The sequence below is a fragment of the Apteryx mantelli genome, chromosome Z (genome assembly GCF_036417845.1).
Source record: "Apteryx mantelli isolate bAptMan1 chromosome Z, bAptMan1.hap1, whole genome shotgun sequence".
Lineage (NCBI taxonomy): Eukaryota > Metazoa > Chordata > Aves > Apterygiformes > Apterygidae > Apteryx > Apteryx mantelli.
Window position 1 is genome coordinate 46,503,687 of NC_090020.1, and position 18,953 is coordinate 46,522,639.

At 34.0% G+C, this 18,953-nt stretch overlaps 1 protein-coding gene across 5 annotated transcripts in view; it reads left to right on the top strand.

Annotated features, from left to right (window-relative positions):
- Positions 1-18,953, top strand: part of FBXL17 (F-box and leucine rich repeat protein 17) — a 293,008-nt gene that overhangs the window by 84,187 nt on the left and 189,868 nt on the right. For 4 of the 5 annotated variants that reach the window (XM_067315805.1, XM_067315806.1, XM_067315807.1 and 1 more), the window contains exons 5-6: positions 3,442-3,549; positions 8,818-8,948. In XM_067315805.1, coding sequence (XP_067171906.1) covers positions 3,442-3,549; positions 8,818-8,948 — 239 coding nt within the window. Of the gene's footprint in view, positions 1-3,441; positions 3,550-8,817; positions 8,949-14,399; positions 14,452-18,953 lie in introns of those variants that run through there. The other variant, XM_067315809.1, reaches the window with a different exon arrangement.

The window sequence follows — 18,953 nt, forward strand, 5'->3', positions numbered from 1 at the left end:
GCAACTAAAACATCTTTGCTCACTGGAAAATTGTTGCTTTAAAGAAAACTGCTTTTGACCTATAACCACATCCAGTAACCCCAAACCAAAACTGCTTGAACGTGGTGTTGTACCTATAATCCTCTTTGCATCCCTCACCTCTGAGCTATCTTTTCAAAAATGTGTTTTGTGAGTATTTTGCCAGCAAGCGGTGAAGTGCCATGCTAATCAGGCCTGCTGGAACTGGGGATCAAGGGGATGTCCAGTGCAGCGGCAGGACTGTTCATACATATGTATTCACCTGAGGCTCCCTGGTGGACTTCTCAGTCACTTTGAGATATCTCAAAACTTGTTTTGCCTCTGAGTTCTGTGAAATCAAGAAGACATCCCTGCAAACCCAGAATGTCCTCAGGCTTTCAGGATTTACAATTCCAGACACAGTGAGACATTATTAGTGCATTTTGGCTGGGAAGTACACATTTTGTCTCAAAATCAAAACAGAGTTTTGCATTACCATCATTTGTACTGGGAATATATACTGCTCAGAAAAAAGGCTTGTTAAAAGGAAGGTGTGGAGGTGTTTTAAGGGTACCCACGACAACTTTATACTCTTTAATTTTATAGCTGTTGGATGTTTAGTAATAAAACTAAGTAGGTCAAGAATTAGAATATCAGAAATTCAGCTCTGTCTAAATATGACACTCAATGGGTTCAAAAACCTGCCCATATCCAGATTCTGAACAACTTGAAAAGCTATTAATTATCTGTGTGGCTGTCTCTCCTCCCTCTGTCCTTCTCTTGTCCCTGGAGAGTCTTTATTATTCTGTCTGTGAGGGACTTTGAAGAAAGATCAGGGTCTAGATCGATGGCTACCTGTCATGCACATGCAAGCACTTAGGTTGGTAGCTAAGCTTCAGAGGGGATACTGTTTGCTTTCAGTGCTTTGGAGAAGAAAACATGTTGTGGAATCAACTCTTGCCTCTAATACACTCTTCAGTAAAACTGCCTAATGTTCTGTATATTTATTTTAACAAATCTGAAGTAAAGTGTTGACAATTGTAGTATAGCATCTGATGTAAGGGCATAAGCAATTAGATTTAACAGGAAATAGGTATCAGCATGCAATATGGAAAAGAGGAAAAACAGTCTTTATTAAAATTAGAAATGAGATGTGTGATTGAGGTGCTAGGACTTTGTACTTATCTACAGGAAAGAAAGCCTTCACAGGTGCAGGCGCTCTTCAAAGGGAACAGTGAGGAGGTTCAAAAGTGAGGTAGATCCTAGGAGTACAGGAAAGGTGTACTCTAAATTATTGGTTACAGTGTGAGAGCCATGTAACCCTGCACTGGAATTAAATGTCTGGACTTGGAGAAAGGTGCTAGAAGGGACAGAACCTCACTACATGTGTATATAGTTTCTTTCAGTCATTTGTAGCTAAACTGCATTTTTCCTTTCCTTCCAGCATGTTCATATTAAAAAAAGTATAGAAAAATGATTGTATTCATTCAATATTATGACAAGACAGGTGAGGAGCTGCTTCCTCCTTAAACCAAATACACCAAAGGAGTTTTCAATTGCTACAGTGGATTGTTTATCAGACAACACAAAAAATACTCGACTTCTTAACAGAAGAAACTCCAAGTGAACAAACACATTAAATTCTTTTCACTTTAGGCATCCTCTTATTTCAGCAACTTTTAGTGTTTTCCTGGGTTGCTACAAACTTTGCACAGGAAAAGTTAATTTTCATCATCTTTGAGACTGGCTATTCCCTTCTCCTCTGCTGCCATCCTTCTGCTTGCTGCGTCTTTCACATTTCCCTGCCTTCTCGAGCCTGCATTCTGGAAGGAGTCGCGAAGGAAATTGCTTTCCATTTCTCCCCATCCTGTAGGGGACTCTATAGTAGTGCAGCCTGGATCAAATGAAGTACAGACCTTCTCCTCTGCTCTTCAGTCAGTCTTTGGAACAAAATTACCAGCAGCCAGATGTGAAGAAATGAGCAGAGATGTAACAACAGGCATATGCCTGTGTGTTTTCTTGTACAAGTGTAGTGTATGTATGCATATTCTCACAGTGGTGTGATTTTTGTTTTTATGAGGGGAAAAAAGCTTTCTCTCTGTTCTGAAGTGTGGAATGTCTTCCTATAGTTTTCCTGTTAAAAGTCCAAGGCCCACTCAGTAGGATGGCTGCTGGGTTAACATGAGGAGCTTACTATAAATATAAAGAAAAAATTTCCTGGTTATCAAAAGAAAAAAAGTATTTATTCATCTGAAACATCTAACAAAAAATGCATGCATGTACACTCAGCACATATTGTTTAATCAGAAGAATACCGATGCTAGTGGCTTCATATTTTTAAAAAGTGAATTTATGGGTTTTATGCTATACTTTTACTGTATGATGCAAGTTTTTAAAAATCTGCTGAAAGTAGGTTAGGAAGACATAAGTGAAATAAAATATTTGTTCTTAATAATGGAAAATAAAACAACAAATATTTCTTTTGTTAATACCTTCATCATGAGTTAAGTACTCAATTGAATAACAACTAGAAATAATGAAAATTTGATTTTCTTGACTTAAGGCAAGTCTTAATATAACTTTCTGGGAAAACAGGAAATATTTCCTGCAATGTAACTTTGGGAAAACACAGAAGTGTTTGTAGTAGAAACTAATACTTAAAGGAAAAAAGTTCACAAAGTGTTATCTTTTTGAATATTTAGTCTACCTACAAAACATTACATTTATGCAATAGTTGGCGTTTCACAGCTACTAAATTTTATTAGACAAACTTAATTATAAAACAAAAAGAATTGTAGAAATAGATATATCACAACAATAAAGGTAACATCTTCATTCAACTGATAACAGACACAGGATGGTACATTACCATAAGATACTAGTTTTATGTGGGAAACAGCCAAGATACTGTGTTTAAGTTAAAAGGTATTAATAGATTGTAGTATGGCTTTGTTTATTATAAAAAAATGCCTTAAAAACAGAATATAAACTTAAGATATGATACAGTTCAGATTCAGTGCAATCAGTGAGGGGTATTGTGTGAGTCTGTAGGATGGCAATATCTTAAATTTATTGATATTTTGATGGTTGAATATAATTATGTGAATGATAAATAGAAAGGACTTTTGCTTTAATCTGCAGATAAACAGAAAGGTAATATTTGAATTTCAGTGGCCATCATTCTGGCCTCTTCTTCTGTGTTCCCTCCTCCAAACAGAAGGTTCTGCTCTCTTCCAAAGATGATCTTTTTTCTTTCTTTTCATACATATCTATAGATGCATGTGCATACCTCATGTTTTCTCTTTAACTCTCAGAATAAGTGGTAAGGATAATATTAAAACTATTAATGAATAGTTTGACTGTGTTATTGAGAAACAGCTTTGATTTTATTGTGTATATACTCATATCACCTATTCAACTATTATCTGTGTATTTTTTTGGTAGGTGACAGATCAGTCAGTGAAAGCATTTGCTGAACATTGTCCTGAGCTGCAGTATGTTGGTTTTATGGGCTGCTCTGTTACATCTAAAGGAGTCATTCACCTCACCAATGTAAGTACTATAGCTACTTTTAGCTTGTTGTTAGTATTGTGACAGTTGCCAAAATATAGATATCAACAAGGCTAAGTTTATACATTTAATGAATAACCCTGTCGTGGATAGAACCATGACAGGACAAATGAAGTTTGCATCATTTCAACAGATGCAACAAACAAACAAAAACAAGAAAAAGCATGGGGAAGTGGAACCCATCATAACTGGTAAAGATGGCTGTAAAAATGTGTATTGAATGTGAAGGAGTGCTAGTAAACATAAAAAATGGTCGAAGAGACCTTGAAGTAAGTGGAGACCATATTGAATGAAAATGTGATAGGGCTGAAAAAAATTCAAATGTAGTTTTTGGTGGAGGAGTGCAGCCCTCTTGTTGTGACAGTGGATTCAGCATACCTCTAATATATGTTGATTGGTTTAAGGCAGCTCAGTAGCTGAAAATATAGATGAAATGAAAAAATTTCAGAAAATGTGCAAAAAAAATCTGAAGAAATTAATTTTCATGGTAAAGTTGCAGTAACTCAAAGAATGTAATTTGGGAAGGACTCAAAGGATATTGCAATTACATGAAGATATTTAAAAGGCACATATATCTGTGGGAGGGAGAAATAATATGATAATTTTAATGTCCTAAATAATTCAGTATGGGTTGTATTTATATGCACAACATAAATATAGGAGACGAATAAGTTAGTCTTACAGAGAGCGGTTATGTAATCTAAAATTGCTTGGGAAAATGTAGCACAGATCATCTTTCAGTTGTTTGCTTCAGTTACTGGATTATTTTGACCTAGAGTTATTGAGTGTTTAATAGGTGATCGTTATATCTAATTCTTCTATGAAGTGACTTCAGTCAATTACATGATATTATAAAGTTACAAAAAATCGAGAGCTTTATTTTCTTATTAATATTTAGCTCTGATTTTGATATGGTTTAGTAATAAATGGCTGTAAATCATGAATTATAATAGGACTGACACAGATGTAGATTGCCTTTCATAATATATCAGGGAGGCGATTTTGTCCCAAAATGGGAAAAAGTCATATGGGATAGGTAAGTGTTGTATGTGCTTTTTCCTGGGACGTGAGACTTAAGAATTTCTGTTTCTTCTCTTAAGCCATGGCCACAGGAACTTACCATAGGTCATTAATACTTCAAAGACAGTGATGTGATAGCACTGAACATCACACTATTATTATTATTATTATTATTATTGTTATTATTTTTATTCTCAGATATGTTTGGGGAATTTGTGATTGAATCCTGGACAAGTAAACTCTTTTCTTGTAGCATTTACTATGAAAGTGCTAATTATTTTACATATTTTTAGTATCAAGTATTTTTTCTTTAGTTATCCCACTTGTCATGGTGCTGCCTTATGCTGTCCTGAAGCTTTCTTTTTCTGATGTATGTTAGAATTCTTTAGGTTGTTCAAATGATGGCCAGGTATATTGGCGAAGCACTTGAAACAGTATTTTCCTTAAGTGGAATATTGTTGGCGAAAAGTGTGTCATCGCACACTGCAAGTTTTATATTGGACTGAAAGCAGCAATTCTGAAATGTCTGATGTTTCTGAGTAAATATATTTTGCAGGTTAAAGGGAGTTTTTCCTGACTTGTTCCTGAAGGTGTAATATAAATTAGAACTTTTACAGGGTTAAAGCATGTTAAAGGAAGACTCTGAATATCTTGTAATATTTTTTAATTATACTTTTCATGTAGAATACATCATGCCTTCTCTGATCTGACTTCTGTAAGGTTTGCTACATATTATGATGATAATATATTTCTTTACTCTTACTGCTTCTTTCAGCAGAGGCCTTTAGTAAGTACATGTGCAATATAGGGAAGGATGATGATGTCTTATGTTGAGGGACAAAGAGCAGGTAAGAGATGTGCCCAGTCATACAGCAAGAGAGTAGCAAAGTCAGTATTGGAATTCTGGTTTCTTTATTCTGAGGCTATTGTCAAGGGGAATTTAACATTGTAACCCTTAATGCCTTACAAATACCTTTTCAGATTTAAAAAAAAAAAAAAAAGGCATTTGGCATTAGAGAATAGATTTTTTTTTTTTAATTAAAAATGGTTTCACATGTGTTTAAAACAATTCCCTGACTTCTAGTGCCTCTTGGTCCCTGTGATTTAAGTAGGTACAGAAGTCTTTTTTTACTTGCAATGTTCAGATCAATCAAAATCATGTCAGGAATCCAGTACTTAAGGGGATGTGTTTCCTGTCCTCCAGCCCTTGAAAGTCATTCACTCTTCTGCAATGGAAATACTGAGGCTGCATAGATCAAATTATACTTGAAGAGTTCCTATCTAGTGTACCACCACCACCTAGAAGCAGTCTCTTCAAACTTCTAAGGTGGTAAGGTTTGCTGGATCAAGTACCTTATGTCTGATAAAAAGAAGATTTAACCCAGCAGGTAGGTCAGGTATGAGATAGGCTGTTTGAAATGAAGGAATGTGACAGTAAAAAGGGCAAGTGATGGTTGACTTTTGTGTATATTGAATATAGTGGTAGACCATTATGTGAAAGTGAGAAAAACAATATGTGAGTGATCATTCTCCTGTGACAGTAAGGATAAAGTTACTCCATGGAAATACTATTAATTTTGTCACTGACTCCTAATAGGATTTCAGTGTAGTTTTTGAGTCTACCTGTGCAATGCAACAGTCTGGTTTTTACTGGAAGTCATAAATTTTCTGCTGCATTCGTCTTTGCCTCAACTGGGTGGATACCCTACTGTCAGCCTTCACCTAATTTGAAGTTAGGTGAGTTAGACACCATTTTCAAAGAACACGGACCTTCATGCATTCTTTAGTGAAAGTTCATGTTATTTAACTTTTAAGTATCAACAACAACAAAGAATGAACAGAGCAGTTTTATTACCTGCTCATAGTGAAGAGTGTTGTCTAGAAGAGGGTGTGTTTTAGCTAGGACTTATCTTTTTGCAATAAGAAGGTTCTCCACTTGTCTTTGAGGTTTTCTAGTAATATTTGATTACTGTGGTAGAGGATATTGTTGAATTGTCCAATAGACTTATTTCCTATGCTATAAAATTTGTTGCCTTATATAAGACGATTTTGTACTTACTTTCATAGGTTCAGGAGATCTGACTTTAATTCCCATCATCACAAGCTCCATGTGTGATTATGGTGAATTTATTTGTGCCTCATTCCCTATTTCATAAATAGGGGATAAGGGACTATACCACCTCAAGAAAGGTAAATATAGTTAGTATGGAAACGATTATCATGGGAACACATGGAGAATTTAATCACTGTGGTAATCTGCTAAATCAGAATTTGGCAAAGTTGTCCTGCTGCAGGAAGTATATATATTACATTTTTCTTTAGAGCCCATGGCTTTCTGGGAATCGAGATGGTCAGCCCTAACACACTGTGTGTGAAAACATACTAAGAAAGCAGAAACAAAGAGTTCCAGTTCAACAATATGTCATTATTTATAGATCCCTTGTTCTAAGTGGAGAAGTCTTTTACATATTGCTGCTGGGTTTTTCTTTATGCAGCTAGAGACATGAAACACAGTCATAATGATTTGTCAAAGTTTGTGCTTGCAGTTTATTTACAAAACAGCAATAGAGCAAATTCTGTATGCACAGGAAGCACATTTGAGAAAGTACTCATTAATTTGCATTATTAGAACTCCACATAGGACCTAGGTGTGTGTCATAGGAATTGGCCATGTTATTGCCACTGTAGTACAAAGGCCAATGAGGTGCTAAATTATCTAATAGGAATAGCTGTAAGAAGGTTAGGGAAATCCAAGCTACTCTAAGCTTCCCCTCCTCCTTGCAGCTTGTGCAGTAAAATGAGGGATTAGATGTGACCTTCTTTGGGGTTCATAGAAAATAATTTTTCTAAATTTCTTCTTAGATCAATATGCATGAAATACAGATAGACTGAGCTTGCAAGATCTGTTCATTTTACCAACACACAATCAATCATCACGTGCTCCTCTCTCTAATAAGCAAATAAGAAGAGCATCAGATGTACAATGGGGTTACAACAAGCAGTTCAACAGTACAGCTAGCATAGCATTTTAATAATAATAATTTTTTCCTTGCTTCCTGTAGAAATATTCTGCAGTTGTTTCTCAAAAGTCACGGTCCTTAAATTTATGCTTGTTCAGCAGAGTTTTAGACTGGAGAATGCTAAAAACTTCTGGAACAAAACACGAGAACACTTTTTCTAAAGACCAGCTCCATTTGGAGTCCTCACTTTTTTTTCTTAAGTACCTTGACTTAATATTTAACTACTGAAGTGGACCAATTATATGATCTCACTTGTATGTCTTTACTTAATCAAATCCCTAGTGACTTAAATCACTGAAAAGGATTATTATTCTCTCTTACAAGGAAGGTAAATTTAATTAAAGTGTCAGTATTACCTAATGAAATTATTTGTTCCAAAGTATAAGAGATTATTTCAGACAGCTTAAAAAGCAAACAACACTTGGAAGTTACTATGACTAAACTGATCCATTGTTTGAGGATGCTGCAGAAAATTGTAAATATCAGCTTCAAATCTATCTCCTTCTGTGAATTCATGGCTCATAAAAGTAGTAAGAGAATTTTGTTTGCTTTTGAAGACCATTGTAATTATTAACAATGTAATAAATCAGGTTAATGTTAGTTACTCAATGGATAGATCATAAATCAGATTGTTCTGCTACTCCAAATATTGTTATTCTGAATTCCCAAGTCTTAACTGACGGCTGTGCAGGTAAGAATATATTATAAATGCTGCAATTTCTGGAAATGTTGTGGTATTTACTCAGTTTTGTAAAGTCTCAAATTTCTGGAATTTTTAATGATATGTATTTGAATCTGAGTGTAAATGCTTTTTCTGTTTCCCCTCCCTGCTCCCCCCCCCCTTTTAATTTTAATTAAATGACTAGGTATTCCTATCTAGGTGCAAAAATGGTAATCTTACACTCTAAAAAGAGGAAGGCCTACACCACTATTATAGGTGGCATGGACCCATGTGCAAGAGAGATGTGATCTCATGGAGTAAGTGAGAGCCTGCCTGAATTAAAAATTTGGGTATAGATTTTAGATGCTAAAAGTCAGATTGTGTGAATATCTCTGATATGTTTCCTTTTTGTGGAAAATATAGTAACTTCATCTTTCTGGCTAGCTTTCACACCTTATACGTGATTTCAGAAAGTTTAAAATTTTTTATAACAGTTATGTATATGAATAAGTTTCAGATCATTTCTTTCTATCGTATTTGTCTCAATAGCTAAGAAATCTTTCCAGCTTGGATCTACGTCATATCACAGAACTGGATAATGAAACCGTGATGGAAATAGTAAAGAGATGCAAAAACCTTAATTCCCTCAATCTCTGTCTGAACTGGATCATTAATGACAGGTAACTTCATTATATCCTCTGAAACTGGTAAAAAAGCAAATTTAACCCGTTGTATTAGTTGAGGATAATTCCTCGTGTCTGGGGGGCTGGTGGAGATCAGAAAAGCAAGCAGCTATTTTCTGAATGGTTCTTCTTGCTTGCTTTGGGTAAATCATCTAGACAGATTTTTCTATATGTTTCTGTAGTAGAGAAAAATTTACTTATAAATGGATAACAGCACTAACCTGGTGTTTTGCTGTAGATTATACGAGAATGTGCTCTTTAATATTTGTGATTGAAATGTACAATTGCTATTCAGAATTCTTCAGCAGGTGGCAAGCATTTGAACAGACTTATGTGCTACAAATAATGAGGCATATTTGACTACATAAGAAAATAAACTGCTTGTGGATTAAGTAGTAGATTTCATGTTTGTTTAGAAAGCAAGATGTACTTCATGTTTCAGCAAATAAAGCAGAGTGAGACTGAAGGAATAACTGTGGTATTTAACTTAAGCTTTTCCTTCTGACCAGTGCTCCTCCACTCCTGCTGTATTCCCTCCTTTGATCGGCTAATTTATTTTAAGATTAAGTAAATACACATGGAAGATGCATAGTTATGTTGCAGATGAGATGAAAAACAGTAAGAAAAATACAGAGAATTTCAAAAGTGGAAGTTTCCTTTTAAATTATTGAGAAAATTGATCAAAGCCACTGCCTTAAGATGAACCAGCAAAAACTTTCTGAATGACTTCTAACACAGTGGTTACTAATAATTATAACAGGTATTTTAAATAAAACCAACATATTACTTTTAACTTAAAGGTGTTCTAAATAATGTTTCATACTAATCAGAAAGATATGTTTTAGAAATTGTATTTCTTCCCCATGTCCACAGATTATTTCTAGCATATTCTCTTACAAGATTTGCTAAAATTTTTAAAAATGTACTAAAGTATAAATGAGCTTAGACTTTAGTAAAAGTATAATGTTATAAAAATACTGAAATATAAGTGTATTGAATGGAAAGGAAGCATCATCGAACTTTTACTATATCGCTTTTTAACCTTTAAGACTGTCTTTTATTTTTGTGGATTTAGGTCAGACCCATAATATAACTTCAGCGGTTTTGAAAGCATTTAATTGCATTAGTTTTTTCTCTCTATGGGGGCTTATTTGCATATGCAGAATAAGGCTACTGAAATGGAAAATTTCAGAATGATTCAGAAAAAATGCTAAGAAAAGAATTGTAAATATTAAAAGGCAGGAGCTTTTCAGGTTTTAATTAAAGTAGTTAAAAATAGTATATTTTTCTGCATGAGCATTTTGAGTAGGACAGTCTACTTCATGTCATCCAAATTGATCCTTGGCAAACTGTTCTTGAAATTACTATTTAATTGGAATGAAAAATATATGTTTTTAATTGTATGCATATAACTATAATACTCTGTATCGAGTCTAATTACAATTTTGAGACTTAACAAGAGAAGGAGACCTTTACCAGCAGTGACAGGAAACCTGCTATTGTGTTCATACTTTGCAAACAGTTGATTTTTTTGTCTCTGTAGTTCTTTCCTTTTATTTATTTATTTATTTTATTTTATTTTAATTTTTTTATTTCTGATCATACCTGTCTGTACTTTGTCAACATGTGACTGATATTTAAATAGTCCTTTGTAGGCAAGTTTAAATTAGCTTCTGGCTAAAAGCAAACAAAACAACAAAGAAAGACTTTTGAAAATAATTATTACCCTATTTAAATCTTATTCATAGACATTGTCATTTGGCAACTCAAGTATTTTTCCTGTTTCACAAGTGAGATGAAGTTCCAAATATTAGCCTTAACAGAAAGATGCCTTCCTCCCCCTCCCTCATTTAAACAGCAAATTTTAAAAGGCTGAAAACTAAATAACAGGAATGTGGATTTCTGTTAATCAAATACAACCACTGGACTTGAATCAGATTGGCACCAATTCAGCATAGTATTATGATCGTAGTCATCTTGAAGATAAGAGTGAACTTTTGGAAATTCACAGGGCTACTCAGGTGCCTAATAAGAAAATCCAACTGCCTTAGTAAATTGATGACTAAATGGTTCATTAATGATTTAAGGCAAGATGAACTTTACCTGTTTGGTTTTTGTTTGATGCCAAGCAATGGCTCTTAGAGGGGATGCTTTTCCGCATGTCGTTGCCTCTGAGTGAACCTTTGGTTCATCATTCTACCACATGCAAAATAGTACCAGTGTAAGATTTACCTGACTCATGGTAAAAAAATAAAAATAAAATTAGGTTAGTTTCCCCCTTTTTTCTCCCACGCTTTGTCAAGTCTGCTTACTTATGAGCTCCATTTAGATAGGGATTATATCCCAGAATTTTACAAAACTAACCAGTCGCTTTGCTTTCTAGAATGTCTCATTTCTTTTGCCTTTGAAGCCTTGGAAAACTGTGTTTTCCTCCATCCTTTTGCTGCAGAATCCAGACCGAAGGAAAACTAGCAACTGTTTCATTTCTTAAAAAAATCTGTGCAGTTTAAAGGTGTATCTATGAATTATCTGTTAAGGGTAGTAGAGTACTGGTAGGTTTTATGACAGAAGTAAATCACAGTTTTTAAAACTGTACCTTAGATTTCTTTATTGTTTCCAGAAATTCATAAAAATTCTTTCCACAAGCAAGGCTGTGGCCTCAGAACATTTGCAGTGCTCTCTTGCTTTTGACTTAGTGTTATATTAAATGCTGTGACCATTACATTTCTTGCTAAGTAACTGAAAGGAATTGCAGCTTTCAGAGTGCAAGACCTCTGTGTGGTAAATACTTACTAAGATTATGGTGCTGTGACTCCTTCGCACATGTCAGAACTATTATTTTTTCCTGTTTTGATCAAACCTATTTTGTTTTAAAAAGTATATGTCTGCAAGACATACATGAAACAGTAAAAATTAATTTCTTTTTACTTAAGGCAAAAATATGTTCACTTGAGATAGTCTTGAAATTTGTTTTAAAATATACAAAAAATGTCTCTTATAGTGACTTGTAAAACAGCCTCTTAAAAGTTGAGAGTTAAAGAAGATCTCAAAAGGACCTATTAGAATAATCTAATTTTATGATTTCTTCTGTCAGTATTGCAACTCACTTAAAAGCTTCACCTAGTATTTATCATGTTGGTTTAATACATTGTAGAAAAATTTCTACTACTTGTTTCAAATATGAGCAAAACAAAACTTGCAAATTCTGTTAGTATGCATCATAGATTACTTCAGGTCTTTGCATTTGGACAGGAATAAATGTTGGATCTCTGTACATGGTGATGTGAATAATACATGCTAAGATTTGATTTAAATATCCATACTGCCTTAATGTTGTCATAATGACTGTTGCATTTGTTCTATCAAATTTCAATTGATGCAATAAAAATGGTGACACCTAGAAATAAAGCTCCTGGTGGATTCAGGAAAATGTGGCATGACATACTAGCAAGACTAAGAAAAGTTTGGGGAACATCTGCTATGTATTGTATCTGTAAATGGTCAAGGAGCAAGCAGCAATTAATCTACTATTCTGTCATGAATCTTCGCACTGTGGCCTTGGAGTTGCAATTCATTTCTGCTTCCATATTACTAATTCACCTAGAGACAGACATTTAAAAGCTGCAAAATCTTTAAGAGTATTTCTGCCTACTTAACGTCATCTTTCTTAATAAAACACATCCTTTGTGTATTTGCACTGAATGTTTGTCAGCCTCTGGTGTATCTACATTTCTTGTAATAAACATCATGGAGCAGAGAACAGTGCAGATTTTTTTTAATCATTAAGATAGGAATTTTATTCTGAGCTATAGTGAGGCATTTTGGTGCCTGTAGCACTGCAAATCATCTAGGGTAAGGGTCTGCTTGCATAACAAAATTAATTATAGATTTTTCCAGTCACAGTACAATAGTTTCTTAGCCATTCAAGAACAATATCTGGTCCTTCCTCTGTGGATGGTGCCAAGTGTTATTGTCGTAATATCTCAAGAGAGCTGTGTAGATGGTAATTTGTTATCCCATTTTTGTAGGTGACTTGTTAGCAGGTACTGAGATTTGCAGCGCATCTGAAGGTTATTGAGAGTAAGCTGTGCTTGTGGTTTGGAGGCAGATACACAGTGTCTGCATGGTGGATATACAGTATCGTGCATAGTAAAACAGCAAGTAACATTGGTTGAGGAACTTGTAGTCCTATTGATTACTACCATCAGACTTCATAGTGATGTGGTGGAAGATGAGCATCTGGGTGTCTTGCAGGTGCATCCTTAAGTACAGGTGGGAAACCTGAATTTGGACTAATTTTACTATCTCTGAGAAAACTACTACCCTTCCTTGGTGCTTTCATCAAATGTCACTGTAGATAAAACAGAGTAAATAGTGTAAGGGGACAGGCTGTGCATACTGTAATGGTTAGGACTTATCAGTGAGCTTTCTGGCTGTAGTCCAAGGTGAAGGAACTGGGAAGTACAGACTTTTGGACGAGATTAGTAGTCAGGAATTTAATACGTGGAAGAAATTCAGAGAGAACATGGTAAATGTTTGGAAGCCAGGCCATAATCCTGAAAACTAAAATGTTTGTGCAGCAGAGTAGTCAGGAGAAAGGAGCCTTTTCTCTTTTGAGTCTCCTGCTTTCTTCTGCTTGGTCTCTAATGCAGAATAATTTTTACAGGATTGAGTGTAGTGAGTATCATATCTGTTGGATGGAGCATATTTCAACACTGTTACTTAGAGTAAGTTATTAACATGGCCTTCCATATGCTAGGGAAACATTTAAGAATTTTTTTGTCAGCTGCTGATGTGACTTCATTTGAACCCATATAAACAACTTTGGGAGCATCTGATCTCATCTGGATTTGCTGTGGGTAGAGTATGCAACACTAAAGATGGTCTCAGCAAGTGATTAGCTCAGTATGTTGAGTCCCAAAGGTGCCGGTGTATATGGATCCCCCAGCATTTCGTTATTGGAAGAGAGCACCAAAACAGTAGCCCAGTTCCTACAGTTATATTTTTAGTAAACCCCAGAATTGGTGAATGCCTGAAATATATTTTCAATTAAGAAAAATTATATATTCAGGTGAATCTTGTCTTCTTGAAAGTGTAAGTCTTTACGTATTGATGTGAAAATTATTTTAATAAAAATACTTTTAAAATACAAACATAATTGTATCTATCAACTTGCCTATGATTTTACACAAGAAAATTTATCCTTTATCTGTGCCTACTATAGGCACTAATGTTGCTTGTTGGTATTCATCACCTTTAATCTAACTGAAATGTAAATGTGCTTCAGGAACACTGATGCTTATTCCTGTCATTTTGTATAACTTGGACTTGGGGATATAGTAAAGCCCTCCAAAAGAATAACAGTACTTGCATTATATGACATCTGTCATGAGTTACTGTAGGAGAATGCTAGCATTTCTTAATTCTGAATTCATTTCCTCCTTTCAGTGTTATCTAAAAGATCATCTCCTTTGAGTCCTCTTGCGTTTTTATATCTGCGTATTTATTGGATTTTTACAGCCAACTACATCAAAAAGTTAAACTCCATAAAAATTACATAATGTACCACCAGTGAATATTGTTTGTAAAATTATTTCTTTTGAATGTCATATTTTAATTAAATTTGTAAGAAAATTTGCTTTACCTTACATAGTTTTTTTGTGAAATGAGTTGGAAGTTGACTCTCAGATGTTTCAAATTTTAAAATATAGCATTGAAGTTAGACAAAGAAAGATAGCATACTTTAGTGAATTTCCTACTTTAAATTATGGGACTATGTGTTCTAGAGATATGGAAAAATAATCCTTTGTGATTAGTCTAGAAATTGCATTAATTTAGGATCAGAATTAAATAAGCAGATAAAAGAGGGTCTAATCTTAAAGCAGAATTAGCATGAGTCTTACCATTGATATCAAAGGGCATAAATTGGATCCTTAACTTTTTTTCCCCTTGTTTTTATTTATTTATTTATTTATTTATTTATTTATTAAGACCTGGGTTTAAAAGGTAGTAATAGGTTGTCAGTTTTACTCTGGGATGTGAAGTCACCAGGCAGGAAGGATCTTTCAAGAACTCCTTGCTCAGAAACATGGAAATTGATATTAAGAAGTTTGTAATTTTGAAATAACAACTGAAAACTTTAAAAACAAATTCTAAATTTTCAATCTAAAGTTAAGATCAGATGGAAAATACACAAATGTACCATTAAAATCAAATATCCTTAGTTTTTCACTATTGCATTCTATTTATTATACTGCATGTATGGTAGAAATAATGCTAATTAATAATTTAATAAGGCTAATAATCTTTTTAGTGTCACATTTTGTGTGGACAAAGATGTTAACATTTGTAAAATAAATTTTTAAGATAACTTCCTTTCACATGCTGTGTACAGTCAATATTGCTGTAGACCTTGAGAACAGATGTTTATTTGGTTGGAAAGTATTTAAATTAAATAATAGTAGCTTGTTATTTTAAAAATACTGGATTTAAATTTTGAATAAAATGTTATATCATTTATTATTTATTTCAACAAAAAATGCAGTTTTTTCTTTAATTCTGGATGGTAGTGTTTTAGCCTTTTCATGCTTGAATAGCAACTGCAAAATGTAATGGATATACACATTATATCTTAATATCTTCTTCCCATTCCTGCACTGTTAGCCCAACTATGTGTCCACAATGCTGCAATGAAATAAAAAATTTCTATGAAATCTCTGCCAATTTAACTGTTCTGGAACCAATTGGAAGCAACATTTTGGAAATGCAAATTAAGATGTTCTGGCTGGTTACGCTGTAGAGGCCACTAGACTTTTCATTTTAATCTCAGCTTGGCAAGACAGTAGGGTAGTGAGGAGACCTCTTCTACCCATTTCTTGATGCTGATGCCTCGATACATCTTTATGGAAGCAATAGCCCAAGAAATCAGAGAAGGTTCTGTGAAACTTAGTATTATTTCTTTTACAGTTACCTATCATTTAATCTGAGCAGATGAAGGGGAAAATATTACCACGATAGGGAGAAAAAAAAGAAAAGCATTTGGAAAAGAAATTTTTTTGTATATTGAGTCAGTAAAGACATTGGAATGCACTACTAGTTACTGTCCTTAAAATATCACTTTAATAATTTGTTCTATTAGAAGTAATAGGAGAAGAAATATTGACTATCTAGCATTTTTCATGTTCCTAGTGTGTATAATCTGATAAAATAGGAAAGAGTTACAATTAATCCAAATAGCGTTGGAACACATTTTTTCTTAACAATGATTGTAGTTTATATTTTTAAATACATACAGTAATCCTGATATTATGATAAATATTATTCATTAATATAATGGTTAAGTAAAGTGAGTTTATTATAGTATGAGGTAGGTTAGGAGCACCATGACATAGTGAAATCAGAAAACTGTGAAGTGGAACCATGAAAATATTCACCAGGAATACATATACATATCTAAGTAAAAGTTGTCTTTTATTTGTATTATTGCTTTTTCTGCTAGTTGTCTGAGACGCTTTTGACAGATGACAGTAAAGAATGTGTTTTCTTATAATCCCTGTCTTCTGTTATCACCTCAGTTCAGTTGTTTTATAACGACGTTCACTTGAATTATATCCAAAAGGGTTGACTCTAGGAGTTTTTCAATACTGATAAAGCCTGATACAACTCTACTAATAAATTTGTTTATGGTCATTTCTTTGACCCAAATTTGTGGAGAACTAAAAAGCAACAGTGTTGCATCTGATCAGCTGTCTCTACTATAAATAAATGCAGTTTTATGCTATTCGTTTCACAATTATTTACAGGTTGTAGGGGGTCAGTTCTTTACCTAATCAATTAAAATGTAAAGTTGTGTGATTCTTCTTACTGTGATTATCCAAGTAGACGTTCTGTAGTATTTCATTGCAACACTAAGGTAACATTTATGCCAAAATATTTCCATTGGTAGACTTGGGAGTTGTTACTCACTCATTATTTCAGCAAATTAATATCATGATTTAGTTTTTGCCCACATTGTGCAATACTGTGTGAGAATTGCATCTTACTATGCTCAGTAATGCAAAATGAAATTCCTGCAGAAGCTTGTAGTGACCATATTAGCATGCCATTCTGCATCTCTTTGCTTTAAATGATGTGTTGCTTTTCAGTCCAGTCTCCAAGCTGCTTGAACAAGTGTGGGGGCATGGTTCACATCACAACTGACTCAGAAATCTCAGTGCTTTTGGGAATTAGTACTCCTTTCAGCTTCTAGGAATAAGCCCTGAACCCATTTTAAAAATGCTTCTGAGAACAATTCCTTTGGCATTGCTATCAAATGATTTTTATCCAAACATTTGATTGAAATGCATCATTCTGATATTGTCTGCAAAGCTTAAAAATAAGATAAAAATCGGAGTTCATTTCCTATGGTTAAGCAAAACTGTGTATTAAATAAGTTTGTAGCTGGTTAATTCTACTTCTGCTTATCACTGGTATTAAAATAAATGGCTTTTTTGGAATCATTTGCGGGCGGGAATGGATGTTATCAGAAACAGTAAGATTTCCGAGATATTGTGTTTTGCCACCATTTTATCTTTCTTTATGTACTTGAGAAGCGGGGAAAACAGTCCACTGTTGTCAAACAGCTGAAATGTATGATAAATGAGCTCTGTAAATAGTGAAAATATGAGGAAAGCAATTAAGTCTGACAATTCTCATGTAAGAAACTTGAGATGATAAATATCCTCTGTGATTAGTTATTAATTTAGTGCAAGGGACTTAGCATCAGCCTAAACAATTTTATGAATTGTGGCATAAAAAAAAATTTTAGAAGATAGGTATACACTTGTTAAATGAAAGGAGAAATTGCTTGGACTTGATTGGTAATAATTAAAAATGGCAGACTTGACACAAATGTGGCTTGGTATTTTCTATATGACAGTCCTTACAGAAATTAAGAAAGGGCAATGTTCCCTGAAGGCATGGAAGTGACAGCATGTTATAAATTTGAGTCCTTAGTGCATCATGAAAACTGAAAGGTTTTATATGTATAATTTCTCTACAAATAAAATATTTGCAGTGGTACGACTTGAAGTATTACAGAAGAAAAAAAAAAACCTCAACTTACTGATGCTCAGAAAGAAAATGCAATACTTACTGCAATTATAGTTGAGTTCTGAGGTTACCATGTGTAATTCACCATGCAGTGAGAATAGGCAGTATTTGGAAAGAGAGAAAGTGACGGGTATCTTAATGGTTTACTGCACTGACTATATTGTTTGGAGTCTGTCAGTATATCCATTATAAATTTCATTTTGAAGGGTGCATAATTCATCTTCTAAATTCTCTTTGGGCAGTTCATTGCTGCATGGATTATAAAGTCGAAATTAAATATTTTGCAATTTTAATATTTTTTGTAAGTGAACATAGGATCCATGTTATTGGTGGGACATGCCATAATTAAAGCAGTAAATGTGTATGATACATATTCTAATTCTCTTCAATCCTTCAATCAGTTTAACTCTGATTCCCCTGGCCAATCCTTCAGTCAGTTTAACTCTGATTCCCCTGCTTAGTTTTTTCTTCTATTTTTTGTTAAAACCAAGTAAGGGTTTTTATGCTGAGTTTTCTGTAGTTTTAATTGAACTGATAATGACTAGTTATAAGTGATGATATTTTTATGTGTTTAGAATTCAAGATTAACCAACGAGCAGTGAATTGTGAAGGATTTGGGGTAAAGGACATGAGAAATGAATGCATTTCTGAAGGTGTTTAGTTGAGCCCAAGGGAAAGAAGCATGATGAAACCAAGATGAGCTGACAGAATGAATGACTAGGTTGTTCTGCAGTTGGCAGTAATAAAGAAATAAGAAATACAAAGAGTAGCATAACCAGAGAGTGGTGATCTGGGGTGATGCCTAGGCAATGTAGGCAATGAACATCAAATGAATGAAACTAAGAATAAAGGAGGCAAAACGGTCAGTTATGTCTGACTTGAGTCTAATTTGCTTCGCTGCATAGCCTGTGA